Source organism: Hypanus sabinus, chromosome 13 (assembly GCF_030144855.1).
Source record: "Hypanus sabinus isolate sHypSab1 chromosome 13, sHypSab1.hap1, whole genome shotgun sequence".
NCBI classification, from domain to species: Eukaryota; Metazoa; Chordata; class Chondrichthyes; order Myliobatiformes; family Dasyatidae; genus Hypanus; species Hypanus sabinus.
Genome location: NC_082718.1, coordinates 16,238,387 through 16,256,940, shown reverse-complemented (window position 1 = coordinate 16,256,940; position 18,554 = coordinate 16,238,387). Strand labels below are relative to the sequence as shown.

Sequence of the window (18,554 nt, the reverse complement as noted above, 5' to 3'; positions counted from 1 at the left end):
GGGTGATGTATTAGCATAGATAGAGGATTGGTTAACTAACAGAAAGCAGAGAGTTGGGATACATGGGTGTTTCTCTGACTGACTATCAGCGGTGAGCGGTGTGCCACAGGAGTTGGTGCTGGGCCCGCAACCATTCACAATATACATTAACCATTTGGAAGAGGGGACCAACTTTAGTGTACCCAAGTTTGCTGATGATTCTAAATTGAGTGGAAAACCAAATTGTGCAGAAGATACAAAGATTGAAGAGAGATACAGATAGGTAAATGAGTGGGCATGGGTCTGGCAGATGGAGTACAATGTTGGTATATGCAAAGTCATCCACTTTGGAAGGAAAAATGAAAGAGCAGATTATTATTTAAATGGAAAACACTGTGGCGTGCTACCGTGCAGAAGGACTTGGGAGTGCTTGTCCATGAATCACAAAAGATTGGTTGCAGGTGCAGCAGGCTATCAAGAAGAAGGCAAATGGAATGTTGGCCTTCATTGCTAGAGGGATTGAATTTAAGAACATGGAAGTTATGCTGCAATTGTGCAGGGTACTGGTGAGGCTGCATCTGGAGTACTGCATGCAGTTCTGGTCTCCTTACTTGAGGAAGGATATACTGGCTTTGGAGCTGGTGCAGAGGAGATTCACCATGTTGATTCCAGAGATGAGGAGAGATTGAGTCACCTGGGACTGCACTCACTGGAATTCAGGAAAATGAGAGGAGATCTTATAGAAACATATAAAATTACAGAACGGATAGATAAGATAGAGGCAGGAAAGTTGTTTCCACTAGTAGGTGAGACTAGAACTAGGGGGCATAGTGTCAAGATTCAGGGTTGTAGATTTAGAACAGAGTTAAGGAGGAGCTGCTTTTCTCAGAGAGTGGTGATTCTGTGGAATTCTCCGCCAGGCTACCTCAGTAAATATAGTTAAGACAAGGATGGATATATTTTCGCATTTTAGGGGAATTAAGGGTTATGGGGAAAAGGCAAGTATATGGAGATGAGTCCACAGCCAGATCAGCCATGATCCTATTGAATGGCGGTGCAGGCTACTCCTGCTCCTTCTCCTATTATGTTTCTTATGTCTCTACTCATCTTTTTTACATCCATCCTGCAGAAGGGTCTCAGCCCGAAATGTCAACTGCATTTTTTTCCCCATAGATGCTCCTGGCCTGCTGAGTTCCTCAGTATTTTATGAGTGTTGCTTGGATTTCCAGCATCTGCAGATTCTCTCTTGTTTGTAGTCTCTCCACCATTTTCTTGTTCCCATTACCAGCCCTCTGGTGCCATTTTCCAGCGGCTCAATGTCAATTCTTGTACCTCTTTTACTCTTCATGTATCTGAAAATACTTATAGTATCCTCATTTATATTACTGGCTTGCTTCCCTTCATATCTCACCTTTTCTCTTTGTTCTTTTAGTTGCCTTCCATTGATTTTTAAAAGCTTTCCAATCCTCTAACTTTCCACAAGTTACTGCTCTGCTGTATGCCTTCTCCTTTGCTTTAATGCTGACTTTGACTTCCCTTGTCAGCCACAGTTGTCTTATCCATCCTTTAGGATGCTTCAAGATAAACCAATCCTGTGTTTTCCGAATTATACCCAGAAACACCAGCCATTGCTGCTCCAGCATCATCCCTGCTAGTGTACCTTCCAATCAACTTTGGCCTGCTCCTCTTATGTCTCTGTAGTTATCTTTACAGACAGACTTTATTGATCCCGAGGGAAATTGGGTTTCGTTACAGCCGCACCAACTAAGAATAGTGTAGTTACTCAACTGCAATACCAATACATTTGATTTTATCTTCTCCCTTTCAAACTGCAGGTTGCATTCTATCGTATTAATGACCACTACCTCCTAAGAGTGTACTTTAAGTTTCTTAATCAAATCTGGTTTATTTTACAATACTAATCAGAATTGCCTTTTCCCTAGTGGGCATTCTGCAAATTCCTTCTCTTGGGATCCAGCACCAGCCTGATTTACCCAATATATCTGCATTTTGAAATCCCCCATGACCATCATAACATTGCCCTTTTTAAATCTCTTTTCTATCTCTCATTGAAATTTGTATCTCGCATCCTGGCTACTGTTTAGAGACTTGTATATCATTTCCATCAGGGTATTTTTACCCTTGCAGTTTCTTAACTCTACCACAAGGATTCTGTATTTTCTGATCCTTCATCCCTTTTTCGTAAGGATTTGATTTCATCTTGAATCAACAGTCACCCCCACCCCTTCTGCCTGCCTGCATGTCCTTTCAATACAATGTGTATCTTTGAGCTTATTTATGAATTTTCACAAGAACATCTGGACTCCCCTCTACTTTGATCATTTACAATCTTTGTCTTCAGGTCTCCCTTAATTGTTTCCTCTTGTCTGAATGATCTCACACTTTCTCACATTAAATTCCATTTCCTAAGTTTTCACCCACTCAACCTACCTATATCCAGGCACAGAGTACTAATATTCTTGTTGCAACTTGCCTGCTAGGGTCTCCAAGTTATATTATTTTTAGTTAATTCTACAGAATAGATCATTGTGTTGGTTCTCAGACAATTTTAAAAAGAAGCAATTCAAAATGTCTGGTCTAAAATTACACATACATTTACCGTTTGCCACACACTTTTTTTTTTGTTACAACTTATGGGCAATGCCCTTTTCATCGCAATGCTCCTTAAAGTGCCCTTTCCAACAACACTAAGCTTCAATAATTTTGTACAATTACCATCAGACAAAGAAAATTCCTGCTAATAAAGAAAAACAAAATCAAGGGTTTGCCTCAACGAAGGCAAATCCAGAGAGCCTGACAAATCAGCAATTGAGATTCTGTATATGTGCAGGAAACATGAAAGAAACAAGATGTAGGGATAAATGTCCTTTCTCATTGGATGCTTCACATACAACTTAAGTTACTCAAAAAACAGTATTATTATTTTTATTTTGAACTTAAAAATGTTTCTTTTTTAGCTATGCGAATACTTTGCACCTTATTTAAGTTTTATGTCTGGAGGTGCAAAAATTGTGAAACAGATATAAAAAATGTTCAGATGTTGATATCTGAAATGAAAACAGAAAATACTTGCACCCAGCAGGTCAGGCAACATCTACATAGAGAAACTGAGTTAATATTTCACATCAAAGTCCCTTATCAACTGTGAAAGAGAAGTTTAACAAGTTAGTTTTAATTTACAGAAAAGAAGGATGAACAATAGATAGGATAAAGGGAATATTGTAATGCCAATGCAGCCAAAGGGTAAGTAATGATTAATGAATTAATAGCAGCAGTTAGAACATGATAATACAAATGAGTGAGAAATGTTATGAGAACCAAGTATGTTGAACACAGTAGAGCTGACTGATAAAAAAAACACAAAACATGCAGGAAGAACAAAGGATATCCAGCTGGACAACTCTGTCCTTTCCAATTTCACCCTCTCTGCAGCCTAAAACAACTTATTTTTCCCACTTTTCCTGTTCTCTTGAAGCTACTGGTCTAAAGAATTAAATCCATTTCTGTCTCCAAAGATTGTGCCTCAGCTACTGAATATTTACATCATTCTTTGGCTATTTCGGATTTTTAACAGGTATCTTTTAGATGTACTTAATATGGCAGAATCTTGCTCAGTACTAACAGAGAGCTGTACCACAGTTATCAAAACATAATCTTTGCTGAAGTTCAATTAACAAGTTCTTTCTTATTCTGGTTACTTATAAAATTGTAAGAAGCTTTACTTATAAATATGTAATCTATACCTACATAGATTAATATATAGTTATAAGTTAGGCATGTAATATATATGCCAAAGAGACTTCATTAAAATCTTACATGATTTATTTTTAAATAGACTAAAAGTAAGCAATGCAGCAAACATTTTACAACAAACTTCCAAAACAACATTAAGGCCAAGTGTAAGTTTCAGCAAATTTAAGGTGTTCTTGTATCACCTCTCTGATCTATATTTAAAATTTATTGGGAAAACTGACCACCCTTGCATGTAAATATTGTTCCTAATATACTGATAAGGCACATCCACTTCTAGAAACTTCTTAAATCTGATTTAATTTTTAGACAAGAAAAGCCTGTGTAGTGTAACTGAAAAAAGTGTGAAAGGCACACTGCTTTAATCATTCAATTTTTGCGACTCTCTAAGAAATGTGGAATCAATAACCTCATTAGTATCCTTCAGCTTCTTGTAGAATACTTTTCTCTGTCATTAATCACAACTAACATATGTGACCAAAAATTGACAAGTACAATTTTATATTCTCTCCTTGCAAATTACCTCTGAACATTTAATGTACTTGAGTCAGCACTTCAGAACTATTGTTACCTTTTTTGGTGAAAAACTCCTTGGAATACTTTCCAGACATTGCGAACTTTCGAGGGATTTTCCCCAGCAGTTCAATGATCAAAGCTATGTGATCTGTATTGAAGAATATTGCCAGCAAAACAAAAACAGTTTAATCAGTACAATGCATGCATCATGTGATACTAGTCCTGGTACAGACAAGAGTGTTTTCTCCTTGACACTGAAGCAGCCACATAATAACTTGTGTGTAAAATTTTAATATTTAAGGGAACCCACTTTTGTTTTAATTTTTTTTGGACCAGCATTTCTAGAAAATGCTGATAAGTAATATATTTTAATAAAATATTTGAATTCAAAAGATTTTTTAAAATGAGACAACATTACCAATCACTATTCATCTCATTTCACCATGTCTGCCCCTATCATTCATACCACTGTGCACGTACTACAGTGGTGAAAGCAGATCATAAATTAGGAAACAACCAGCCTGCAACAAATCAACTTTAAATTCCATTGTATTTGTTTTCAATGGAAGGAAATTAATTCTTGCTACTCCCACTGTTCATAACAAGCATTTGTTTTAGTTAGCGGGCTGGATAAACATTGTATTCAGTAGCCATGGAAAATTCTCTTCACTTCTGTCTGCGTTACAGGACCTTTCAAAGAGAAGAGGTACTACCTCTGCGATTGAAGAATTCCCGAGAATATTTCCCAGAAAGAGCAAAGTGTCTTGGGATATTGCCTAGCAGCTCTATGATGTGTGCTATGTGGTCTATGAGGAAGAGAAAAAGGGAACCAGGAGTGGGTAAGGCAGGGAAGAAAAGGGGTGGGACATAGAGAGGAAAAGAAACTAGAATTAGTAAATTTGAAAAACAGATCTAACCACTATGTCTGCAGCAATCCCTGCAAGGTTTTATGTTAGAGTTGGATGCAGCATGAAGATTTGCTGTAAAAATTACAAAATATTATGTCTATGGAGTTACTACAAGGGAGTCTAATAGGCATGGAAAAGAAAAGGCTGCAACACAGAGGTGATCATTTACATCATCTGAAGAGAAATCAAGTCAAAAATACAATATTTTAAATAAAATACCACCAAATTAAGCAAACAATGGTGCTTAAGGTAGAAGTATTTTCAATACTCAAACGTAAATTTACTTTGCCAACATAGAAAGAGTGCTTTAAGAATGACAATTGAAACAACTTGGTCTGATGTGCAATGCAATCCATTTTAAAATAAACTACTGTACAACAGGTTTTCTTTGATTATTTTTTAAGGGAAAAGTTAAGCATTTCTATAAGGCACGTTTTTAAAAGTCCACCCAAGCCTCCTACTCTTCTTCATCTAAAATAAACAGCATAATTTTCCATTTAAATTTCCTATTTGCATCCAACTTTTTCTAAAACAGACTGTAGCTATGGTATTTACTTCCTTGTATTAGTATCTTGATGTTCTAACCACAATGTTGTTTGTCATCTATATGAACAATCTGAATGTTAACGTGGTAAACTGAATTAGTAAATTTGAGGATGACACAAAAATTGTGCGCGTAGTAGACCGCAAGGAAGGCCATCAAATCTTGCAGTAGAATCTGGACCCGATAGAAAAATGGGCCAAAAATGGCAGATGGAATTTATTGCATCTTGTATGAGGTGTCACACTTTGGGAGGACAAAAGGGAAAACCAGGATAGGACTTACACCTTAAACGGCAGGGCACTGAGGAGTGCGGTAAAACAGAGGGATCTGGGAATACAGATCCACAATTCCTTGAAAGTGGCATCACAAGTAGAGTTGTAAAGAGAGCTTTTGGCAGATTGGCCTTCATAAATCAAAGTACTGAGTATAGGAGTTGTGATGTTATGTTGAATTTGTACAAGACGTTGGTTTAGCCTAACTTGAAGTACTTGTGTGCTGTTCTGGTCAAATAAGATTGAAAGTGTACAAAGAAAATTTATGTGGCTGGGACTTGTGGATCTGAGTTATAGGGAAAGATTAAATAGATTATGACTTTATTTCCTGGATGTAGGAGAATGAGGCATGATTTGAAAGAGGTGTAGGATTTTGCAAATACAATGTGAGAGTTGTTTTATGTGCCTACCAAAAGCTGCAGAACTTTATTTCTATTACGAACAGACCAAAAACTGATGTCATTACGTTAGACTCCATCTCTTAAAGTGAACGTAACAACTCAATGATTGAGTTTGTGAATTATGTAGAACAGTTTCTATTATGAACTATATGTGTCATCTGTCACCAATTACATTATCCTACAGAGATATACAAAATTATGAAGGGTATAGATTGGATAAGTGCAAGGAGGCTTTTTCAGCTGAGGTTAGATGAGATTAGAACTGAAGGTCATTTGCTAAGGGTGAAAAACCAAATGTTTAATCTTCGCCGAGCTAAGGAGGACACCCACAGGAGTGGGAATAGGGCCCTGTACAGGCTGGCCAGAAATGCACTGACCAGAGAAATCAGAGTAGCCAAGCAGCTTTACTCCAAAAAGTTGAGGAATAATTTCTCAGCTAACGACTCATTGTCGGTGTGCAGAGGCCTGCAGGAGGTCACTGGCTACAAGAGACGCACTGCTCCTCCTGCTGAGGTTAACAAAGCTTTGGCTGATGACCTTAATACCTTTTACTGTAGATTTGAGAGGGCCCATCTTACCCCTGTCCCTCCCCCCCTCTTCGGTCTCTCTTCCTGCCTTCCCTTGACCATCACTCACTGGCACTCATCCCCCAATCACTGCAATCACCTCCCCACCATCTCTGCCCAGCCCCCCTAGATTACAGCTTAGAATCAGCAGTATGTCAACTGTTCCAGCAACTTAAGACCCGAAAATCTCCAGGCCCAGATGGGGTCTCCCCCTCCTGTCTACGAGCCTGTGCTGATCAGCTGGCTCCCATCTTCACTCAGCTCTTTAATAGATCTCTGGAGCTGAGTGAGGTTCCGACTTGCTTCAAGCACTCTACCATCATCCCAGTCCCCAAGAAACCCACCATCACAGGACTGAATGACTACAGACCTGTCGCATTGACATCTGTGGTCATGAAATCCTTTGAACGCTTGGTGTTGAAACACCTGAAGACCCTCACCAGCAGCCTGCTGGACCCCCTGCAGTTTGCCAACCGGGCAAATAGGTCTGTAGACGATGCAGTCAACCTGGGACTGCACTATATCCTACAACATCTGAATCGTCCTGGGACCTATGCTCGGATACTGTTTGTGGATTTCAGTTCGGCGTTTAACACCATCGTCCCTCATACCCTCTGCTCCAAATTGTCTCAACTCACTGTGCCACCTGACCTCTGCGATTGGATTTACAGCTTCCTGACCAACAAAAATCAGCAGGTAAGGATGGGTCAGGTCACCTCAGATACTCGAATCACCAACACCGGTGCCCCCCAGGGGTGTGTCCTCTCTCCACTGCTGTTCTCCCTCTACACCAATGACTGCATCTCCTCCAACCCCTATGTGAAGCTTTTGAAGTTTGCAGACGACACCACCATCATCGGACTTATCCAGAACAGTGATGAGTCTGCATATCGACAGCAGGTGGACCAACTGGCGCTCTGGTGCAGTCGGAACAATCTGGAGCTGAACACGCTCAAGACAAAGGAGATGATAGTGGATTTCAGGAGACATCCCCCCGTTATGTCCCCCCTCACAGTCCTCGGCAGCCCTGTGTCCACCATGGAGAACTTCAGGTTCCTGGGAACCACCATCTCTCAAGATCTGAAGTGGGAGCAGAACATCAGCTCCATCCTGAAGAAGGCCCAGCAGCGGATGTACTTCCTGCGGCTCTTGAGGAAATATGGTCTGCCTCAGGAATTGCTGCTGCAGTTCTATACTGCAGTCATTGAGTCTGTCCTGTGCACCTCCATCACTGTGTGGTTTGGAGCCGACACCAAGCAGGATAGAACCAGACTACAGTGCACAGTGAGGACTGCCGAGCGCATCATTGGAGCCTCCCTGCCCTCTATTGTGGACCTGTACTCTTCCAGGTTGAAGAGGAGGGCGGGGAACATCAGAAAGGACTCCTCCCATCCTGCGCACGGACTGTTTGAACTAATTCCATCTGGTAGGTGCTTCAGACTAATAGGCACTGGAGAAGTTATTTCCCTACTGCGGTCACTTTGCTGAACAGTTAACTGCCGGTTAACTGTCGGCTAACTATTACTTGGATTGCACTACTTGTATGTATAATCTATATTTTAATTTATATTTATCATCTGTTATGAGCAGAGAGACAACATCTGCCGGAAGTAAATTCCTTGTATGTGTACAGGTACTTGGCGATTAAAGTCTGATTCTGATTCTGAAATGACTTCACTCAGAGGGTGATGAGAGTATGAAATGAGCTGCCAAGTGGAAGTGATGGATGTGGGTTCAATTTCTACATTTAAAAGAAGTGTGGATAAGTACATGGATGGGAGGGCTACAGAGGAATATAGTCTGGGTAAGTGCAGATGGGACTACGCAGAATAACAGGTTGGCACAGAGTAGATGAACCAAAGGGAGTGTTTCTGTGCTGTCGTGCTCCATGACTTGAATTTTCTCAGAGATACCCCAATAAACTTGCACCTGACATGAACGGTCATTAATTTTGTCCTCCCCACAGTTAACAGCATTATCTTCATATTTAACCTCTGAAAACTTCCATGATTTAGAATATGCTACAATTTGCTAATATGTTACTATTACTCTAGAGATCAAGTCATGAAAAAGAGTTCCATGACACTGTACTGAAAAGCACTAGTATGATATTTGGTGACCAGCTAACTACTAGATTGTCATTGTACCTCATCTAATTTACTCATGTCTTTGGTGAAGGCGACCTGCTTTCCTCATCTAGTCTGACTCTCCGAGATCCAGAACAATGTCACTAACTTTTAATAGCTCTCAAAAATGTTTGACCAAGCTACTCAATTCAAAGAGCAAATTTAAGGTTGAATAATAAATGTTGGTTCAATTATTTTTTTCCCCATATGTTTAAGTTATAAAATGTCCTGGTAAGCTTTTAAAAATGCAGCATCAAAATGATAGAGATCTAATGGGATTAAATCAAACAGCAATGAATAAACAACATTAAGAAGAACAACACTGAATAAACACCCTCCCAGTAATATCTTGAGTCTAATCTTTAAAACTACTTTTCCAGTTTTAGTCGAGCAACAGGCTGATACTATCACACGTATGGAATCACAACTTTAAGGCAATGTCCAGAACCTTACATCACCATCCCTGGATGTGTCCTTTCCCACACCAATTTGGCTCTCTTACAATGGAAGACAGAATTGTGTTCAGTATTTTTAATACAGAATGAGTTTAATAATATCTAACATTACCTTTCAACTCTGAAAATGAATTTAAGACCTCGCATTGTTTTTGTAGTTTTACAAATGAACACATAATCAAACATACAACTTTGGAGCAGCAGCAGATCACTCAGCCCTGTGGTTTGCACTGCCATTCCATGTGATCACGATTGATCTGACTTCAAATCCATCCATCCACCCCCCCCCCACCCCCACTCCACTTCCTAAGGCAGCTGAGTGCATAAAAATACTTAACTTCTGTTTTAAAACTGTTCAAAGGCTCTGCCACCAGCGTTGTTTGAAGAAGTCTGCATTGTCACTTTCACTGACCTCATACATCTATTCTGAAACTTATTAGCTAATTATTAACGTTATAATTGCCATATACTTGGTCACAGTACTTGAATGAACTAAATTGTTCTCCATAAATCTTGAAGTTGGAGTTGAGTCCCAAATATTATTTATGCAAATAGTGAAGAACAGTCTTCCCAGCACTAAGTCTTGCTGAACACCACTTACTATGTTCTGCCTGTTTTAGAAACTGTTAACATTTATCGATTTCTGCTATGCAGCCAGCTTGCTTTTACTTATCCTCTGTCACTATAACGTATTTAATATTTCAGTAATATTGTAAATATATTGTTTCATTAAGCATTGTTTAAATAATTCATTACAAGTTACATGTAAAAGTATGTGAATGGCATACATCATCAAGCCACCACAGCATAAATATGTATCTTGTTAAACTAAAGAAATGAAATGTACACATTTCCCTAGTCTCTTCATGTATTTTTTTCCAATTAATTTTATGTTTTGGAGTTAGAAACCATAAACACCACTTCCCATGTTCTGCCATTTCTAGAAACTGTTATCACTTATTGATTACTGCTATGCAGCCAGCTTACTATTACTTTTCTCTGTCACTGTAACATGCTGATGCAATCAAGAATCTACTGAAAGTTCATATAAATTACCAGCATCACTTTACTTTCGTATTTTGTCTCTTTACTCTTGAATAAGCTTGGTCAAGCATGGCCTTCTCGTTTGAAATTAACACTATTTAGATATATAGTTTACAAATATTTTTTCTGTAATATCTTTCTTTTAAAATAAAAAAATTCTTACAAGTGTTATGCTAACTGATATTTAAATTTATCCCTCTTTTCTAATTGGCATCAAGTTAGCCAGCTCCCTGGCAACATTGTCTGATATGCAGGGACAATGTAACATATCCAATGGGAACCCGCATTAGATCAATGTGACATTTCCTGGGTTAGAATAACTAGTGATTTATATGCTCACAAACCCTCCACCCATTCCTACACAAACACTGAATGCCTCCTTGTTATTATTGCGTTCAATACAAGTAAAATGTCTACTCTTTAATAATTCATATATGTATATCAATGAATAAACTGTGACCATCATTTAATTATTCACAGGAACAACCGTTCATCAATTCACAAATCTTAAGCAACAACCCAAAATACACATTCAAGCAGTAATAGTTTTAGTAGCTGGTCACAAATTAAATCAACACATTTTAAATAATAATTCAAGAATAAAAACGTATAGAAGTGAAAAATAAATGAAGTTGAGAATTAGAAAATGAAATTATATTTGGTGGTGAAATCATAAGCCAGGAACATTCAGAGCAAAGTAAATTAAATTAAAATATTCAAGTTTAATATGTTCATATGACTCACCTTCATCCCTTGAATAATCTTCACCAGAATGAGGTTCAAATAAATAATCTCCAGTTGCAAGTTCAAAGGCCTTTTGAAGGATAAAGTAAAAATATAACAGGTATAATCAGTAACTATTCATTCAAAGATGCACTTTATCAACTTTTGAAATACTTAAAAAGTATTTAGTAAAATATTTGCAGTTACTTTATGAATACCTTACTAATTATTTACTTCTGCAAGTAGCCAAATAAATCCAATGTGATATTATAGCTAAAGGAAGATCAAACAGACAGAATTATTTTGCCCTTTAATATATCCTTGGGGCTTTCAAAAAAACTTCACATCAAATTTTGAAATGCAGCCACACTATTATGTAAATACAGTGTTAACCGATGTGAATAATAAATTTCACAACGACATACTCACGCAGGCTTGCTATCGCAAAAAGAGCTTTAGGAAGGCATTGGGCTAAAGAAGGTTGGGAAACACTATACTAAACCAACCTAATACACAAGGATGGATTCTGCAGTTGATTTGCCAAGATGCTGCCAGGATTAGGGAACATATTACATAAAGAAAAGGTGAGTGAGGTATTGATTTTTTTCTTTGAAACAAATGAGGATGAGACGCAACTTAATACTGGTGTATAGGACAATTTTCAGCATTGAAAGAGTGGACAGCCAGCACGTTTTTCCCCAGGGTGGCATTTGCTAATACCAGAGGAAAACCTTTTAAGGTGAGTGGAGGAAAGTTTAGGGGAGATGTCAGAGGTAGATATTTTTTTCAGTGTTTTCATACTCTGTCATACAGAATACTGTTTCATGTAATAAGCAGGAAAAAATGAACTGGAAGAACTTCAAAAAAACATTTTTTACTGTAAAATTCTTAAAAATTCCCCGTAAATGTGCTTTTCTTAGACTAAGTGCAAGTGCTCTTAGACTAAGAGTATACTAATCCACAATCACTGTTTAATAATATCTTTAACCCCAAATTTTGAATGTTGGATTGTCATTCTATTAGTTAAGTATGTTAAAATTAAATTATTTTTTAAGTTTATGGCTAATTCCAACTTAATAACACATGGAATATTCAATCATTTCTGTTCTGTTAAGTATTCAAAATATAGCTTAAAACTTATGACTTATAGTCTCCAGTCCTTGAAAACTCTTTAGATCAAATGTCCATCACTGTTACTACTAAACATTAATGATTCCATGTCAGACTGTAACATCAACTGACATCAGATAAATCAGTAAACATCAGTAGACATCAGTAAATCCACACCAGAAAACTGCCAGATTTTTGTTTTCTTTTGACTAGCTTTCCTTGAGGTCAGGATCTAGTGCTATCACTTCCCTGTTCACAACAAAATCCAGGGACCAAAGAACTTTTCGCTTCTGTTGCTTGTTTTGTTCTGCTGAACGTGCTACTGTACGTCGGTGCTAGAATGTCTAGTGATACTTGCAGGCTATCCCCAGCACATCCTTAGGTTATGTTTATTGTCAACACAACTATCACATTTCACTGTATGTCTTGATGTACATGAGATTGATAAGTAAATACATGTGCAAGTTTAACAAGTTATGAAAAACACATCTTGAAATATTAAGCGCCAAGAATTTATCTAAATGTTTCATCGTTCACATAAATGAATGTAGCAAAATTTAACCTAAGTGTGGTTTTGAAGAAGCAATACATTATGCAATTTTGAAAGAACTATTTAAATTTCAAAATAATAAGCTTACCATACAAGCAGTACTCCATACATCTGCAGGTGTGCTGTACCCAGCACCAATTAGAACTTCTATTGATCGATACTGTCGTGTCTGGATATCTTCTGTAAAATGCTTGTGCTGCAATTAATTTTTAAAGTTATTTTCTACACAAGCATAGATTGCTTGTTCTGTCTTACAAAATTCATGATAAATGAACCAGTCGTAAAAAATCAAATAGGGGATTCAAATTTGGAAAGCAAATGTACTATTTATTGACAATGAAAACTGAATGAAGAATCTGCAAAGAGATCAAGCCTATCACCTTCATATAGATTTTGGAGACGACTTTTGAGAGTTTTATCTCAACTTTTCAAAACAAGTTTTATAACAGAACAAAGCATACTATTTGGTTTGACCTCTTAAAACCTAACATTAGTTTAACCTCATTTCACTATTTCAAATTTAACATTTTGCTAAAAGAATAAACAAAATTGCATAGTTATCTTAGCAAAATTACAATTTTCATTTACTAATCCTTTTTGATTCATAAGAAGAGATTGGTTTCAGAAATAGCATTAATATCACTAACTTCCTTTGCTCAACTCCTTTCAAAACCTCTTGGAAGCAACTGTCTTTGAAAAATAGCTTCTTTTCTCTCCATTTATTTTGATCTGTGCAAATACAGCATAGGGAGATACTTATATTACATGATAGTAATTATAGCACTAAATGCCAGTAGCACGTGGCTGCTTTCAGTGCTCCTTCTGGCAAAGTGGCTTGATCCAATCTCAGATGATCAACCAACACAGGAAGGAATCTTCTCTTTAGAGACTGATTGGGATGGCCAGGTTAATGCCAATTTATACTTATTCTTGAGCTCAGAATCAGAATTTTTATCACTGACTTATCTGACTTGCTGTTTTGCGGCAGCAGTACAATGCAAAGATATAAAATTATTATAAATTACAAAGTAAATAAATTGTGCTAATAAAAATAATGAAGTAATATTCATAGGTTCACAGGCAATTCAGAAATCTGATGAAAAAGGGGAAAAAGCTGTTCTTAAATCATTAAATGCAGGTCTTCAAGCTTGTGCATCTCCTTCCTAACAAGCAAGTTTAGTCTCTCTTGCTTAAACTGGACTTGAGCTAACATTCCAAAAATGAACTAATACTACCATTATTCAGTATATTAACCAGCCCTACTTCAATTCTAAACTCAAGTAATTTGGCTGAAAGACAGGACTATATTGAGAAATATATCTGACATAACCACTATATATACCTGAAATATAATCACTATGTATTAGCTATTTACTATACTATGTAATCACTTCTAGGTACTGAATATTAGTATGTATTATTTTACTAGACACATTTTGTTATGTGTTGTTTTCACTAGATACTTTGTACTCTCTTCGCTGCATATTATGGCACTTACAGAACACCTGTTTGTTTAGCAGCACTACTAGCTGAGATGTATCCCATGTATTACACTCAGCCTTTGTTTAGTACGAGATAACGGTGGCGGACAGGATGCTGCGAGCAGGAATGTAATGTGAGGGAGGTTGTCTGGAAAACATAATCTTGGCCACGAATAAGGTCCCAATGTGAATGGGTGAAAAATAATGGTGACGCACCGAGAGCTAGGCAACAGCAATTGATTAGTTAATATATAGATGATATGCAATTATAAATTGATTTGGGTATGCTGATGAAACCGAAGTGTAACTGAGATAAGAAATTACTATAAAGAATGCTGTACACCGGAGCTCGGCGGGCTTTCAGTGACAAGTTCATTGATCGCCTCAGCCTTCGTTTGCAAATAGAGGTTTAAACTTCTCGAAGAATTATCTGCGTCTCCTGGTCATTTCAAGTAACCACGACAAAATTGGCGACACAAACAGGATCTGAAAGAGACCTGCGAAAAGGATTCGGTGGGTTGAGGCCACTTCCCGGTCCCTCGAGAGCCCTCACAGAGCTAACAGAATCACAGGTGCACTCAGAAAAAGGTAAGCGCTTTTTGCGACAATTTGGATTAAAATTCTGTTGGTTTTGGGGGTCTCGGGGACTCAGAGGTGTGTAGCAACTGCCGAAGGGTCTCTCCGATCCAAAGAATCTGGCAGAATTGAGGGTTTGACAGGAGGCTCAGAGGATTGATCGAGAACACTGCAGTGGGGGTAAGTACGAATAAGGTAACAAGAAGTTGAGTAAAGAAAATTCCACGTGGTGTTGGTAAATCCCTGTGGATACCGCTTCGCATAAAGCGAAGGGCTGAATGGGCAGGGTAAGGAATAATAGAGTAAATCCCTGTGGATACCGCTTCGCACAAAGCAAAGCGCTGAACGGGCAGGGTAAGAAGTAATAGAGAACAATGTCTACAATAGATATAGGCAGCATGGAGTAAAGGAATTGCTCAAGGAATATAAAGAATGTAAAAGGAATGTTAAGAAAGAGTTTAGAAAAGCTACAAGAAGATAGGAGTTTGGGTTGGCAAATAAGGTGAAAGTAAATCCGAAAGGTTTCTACAGTTATATTAAAAGCAAGAGGATAGGGAGGGATAAAATTGGTCCCTTAGAGAATCAAGGTGGTCAGCTATGTCTGGAGCCGAGGAAGATGGGAGAGATTTTGAACGATTTCTTCTCTTCGGTATTCACTAAGGAGAAGGATATTGAATTGTATAAGGTGTGGGAAACAAGTAATGAAGTTAAGGAACCTATGACAATTAAAGAGGTGGAAGTACTGGCGCTTTTAAGAAATTTAAAAGTGGATAAATCTCCGGGTCCTGACAGGATATTCCACAGGACCTTGAGGGAAGTTTGTGTAGAGATAGCAGGAGCTCTGATGGAGATCTTTCAGATGTCATTAGAAACGGGGATTGTGCCGGAGGATTGGTGTATTGCTCATGTGGTTCCATTGTTTAAAAAGGGTTCTAGAAGTAAGCCTAGCAATTATAGACCTGTCAATTTGACATCAGTGGTGGGTAAATTAATGGAAAGTATTCTTAGAGATAGTATTTATAATTAGCTGGATAGACAGGATCTGATTAGGAGTAGCCAGCTTGGCTTTGTGCGTGGAAGGTCATGTTTGACAAACCTTATTGAATTTTTTGAAGAAGTTACGAGGAATGTTGACGAGGGTAAGGCAGTGGATGTAGTCTATATGGACTTCAGCAAGGCCTTTGACAAAGTTCCACATGGAAGGTTAGTTAAGAAGGTTCAGTCGTTAGGTATTAATGCTGGAGTAATAAAATGGATTCAACAGTGGCTAGATGGGAGATGCCAGAGAGTAGTGGTGGATAATTGTTTATCAGGATGGAGGCCGGTCACTAGCAGGATGCCTCAGGGATCTGTTCTGGGCCCAATGTTGTTTGTAATATACATAAATGATCTGGATGATGGGGTGGTAAATTGGATTAGTAAGTATGCAGATGATACTAAGGTAGGAGGTGTTGTGGATAATGAGGTGGGTTTTCAAAGCTTGCAGGGAGATTTATGCCGGTTAGAAGAATGGGCTGAACGTTGGCAGATGGAGTTTAATGCTGAGAAGTGTGAAGTTCTACATTTTGGCAGGAATAATCCAAATAGAATATATAGAGTAAATGGTAGGGCATTGAGGAATGCAGTGGAACAGAGAGATCTAGGAATAACAGTGCATAGTTCCCTGAAGGTGGAGTCTCATGTAGATAGGGTGGTGAAGAACGCTTTTGGAACGCTGGCCTTTATAAATCAGAGCACTGAGTACAGAAGCTGGGATGTAATGTTAAAATTGTACAAGGCATTGGTAAGGCCAAATTTGGAATATTGTGTACAGTTCTGGTCCCCGAATTATAAGAAAGATATCAATAAATTAGAGAGAGTGCAGAGATGATTTACTAGGATGTTACCTGGGTTTCAGCACTTAGGTTACAGAGAAAGGTTGAACAAGTTAGGTCTCTATTCATTGGAGCGTAGAAGGTTGAGGGGGGATTTGATCGAGGTATTTAAAATTTTGAGAGCGATAGTTAAAGTTGACGTGAATAGGCTGTTTCCATTTAGAGTAGGGGAGATTCAAACGAGAGGACATGATTTGAGAGTTAAGGGGCAAGAGTTTAAGGGAAACACGAGGGGGTATTTCTTTACTCAGAGAGTGATAGCTGTGTGGAATGAGCTCCCTGTAGAAGTAGTAGAGGCCAGTTCAGTTGTGTCATTTAAGGTAAAATTGGATAGGTATATGGACAGGAAAGGAGTGGAGGGTTATGGGCTGAGTGCAGGTAGGTGGGACTAGGTGAGATTAAGAGTTCGGCACAGACTAGGAGGGCCGAGATGGCCTGTTTCCGTGCGGTGATTGTTATATGGTTTATGGTTAAAATCCCTGTGGATACCGCTTCGCACAAAGCAAAGGGCTGAATGGGCAGGGTAAGGAATAATAGAGAAAATCCCTGTAGATACCACTTCACACAAAGCAAAGGGCTGAACGGGCAGGGTAAGGAATAATAGAGAAAATCACTGTGGATACCGCTTCACACAAAGTGAAGGGCTGAACGGGCAGGGTAAGGAATAATAGAGAGAAAATCCCTGTGGATACCGCTTCACACAAAACGAAGGGCTGAACGGGCAGGGTGAGTGAAGAGAAACTTCTGTGAGTACTGCCCTAGGTTGAGGGCTGCTCGGACAGAACGGAACAGAAGGTAAGAAGAATTTGATAAATTGCTTGAACACTGGTAGAATAAACTGTAGGGCTAGGCGTAAAGATAGGATCAGGGAAGTATTTGAACTGTGAGACTTTTAAAGAAATAATACCTAAGAGAAAAAGAGAATAACATGGCGGAAAAAAAAGGAACAGCAGTAGACATACTGTGCAAGAAATTCCCGGTAAGTAGAGGTGAGATTATTGCAATTTCAGAGAAATGCGAAAAAAGAACCAAAAACCTGCGCACGAAATGGCCAAAAGAAGGGACATTCGATGTAAGCTTGTGTGAAGAGATGGATGCACTAATTAAAAATCATAAACCAAACGATAAGTCCAAGAAAAGGGGGGAAAGGAGAGAGCATGTGTAACCCCCTGGGTCACCTCAGGCTCAGCTCGTTCTCGTCTAGGGGGAGCAGCCTCTCGGAGTACCTCCTGGCCTTGGATCCCCCGCTTGGGGTCCGTTCCTCGCCCAGCTTACAGCATTGCGTCCTCTCTCTCAACCCCCTCACGCCGATCTGCCCAAAAGCCCGTCAACAATCGCTTACAGACTCAGAAGAAAGAACAACATTAATCCCCATTTGGTTTACAAAGGAATACAATTCTCGTTATCAGTAAATTTTAACCCAAACAAGCTTCCAGCACTCTCTCGCAACAAAGAAGCATTCCTGCTTTTAACAAAACAAAAAAACCCTTTCCCAACAAGCTTCCAGCACTCTCTCGCAACAAAGAAACATTCCTGCTAGTTAACAAAACAAAGAAGCCCTTTTGATTACATACACAGTAACAAAGGAAAAAGAAGAAACCCCCTTTACACTCTCCCCCCACCAAATAAAAGTCATGTCCTCATGACTATTAAATAAT

General features: G+C 38.6%; 1 protein-coding gene across 5 annotated transcripts in view; it reads right to left on the bottom strand.

Moving 5' to 3' along the window:
* Positions 1–18,554, bottom strand: part of LOC132403659 (SRSF protein kinase 2-like) — a 227,168-nt gene that overhangs the window by 14,366 nt on the left and 194,248 nt on the right. For all 5 annotated transcript variants that reach the window (XM_059987182.1, XM_059987180.1, XM_059987181.1 and 2 more), the window contains 4 exons: positions 13,054–13,161; positions 11,327–11,396; positions 4,980–5,072; positions 4,322–4,414 (listed from right to left, as the gene is read on the bottom strand). In XM_059987182.1, the coding sequence (XP_059843165.1) occupies positions 4,322–4,414; positions 4,980–5,072; positions 11,327–11,396; positions 13,054–13,161 (364 nt within the window). The remainder of the gene's footprint in view (positions 1–4,321; positions 4,415–4,979; positions 5,073–11,326; positions 11,397–13,053; positions 13,162–18,554) is intronic.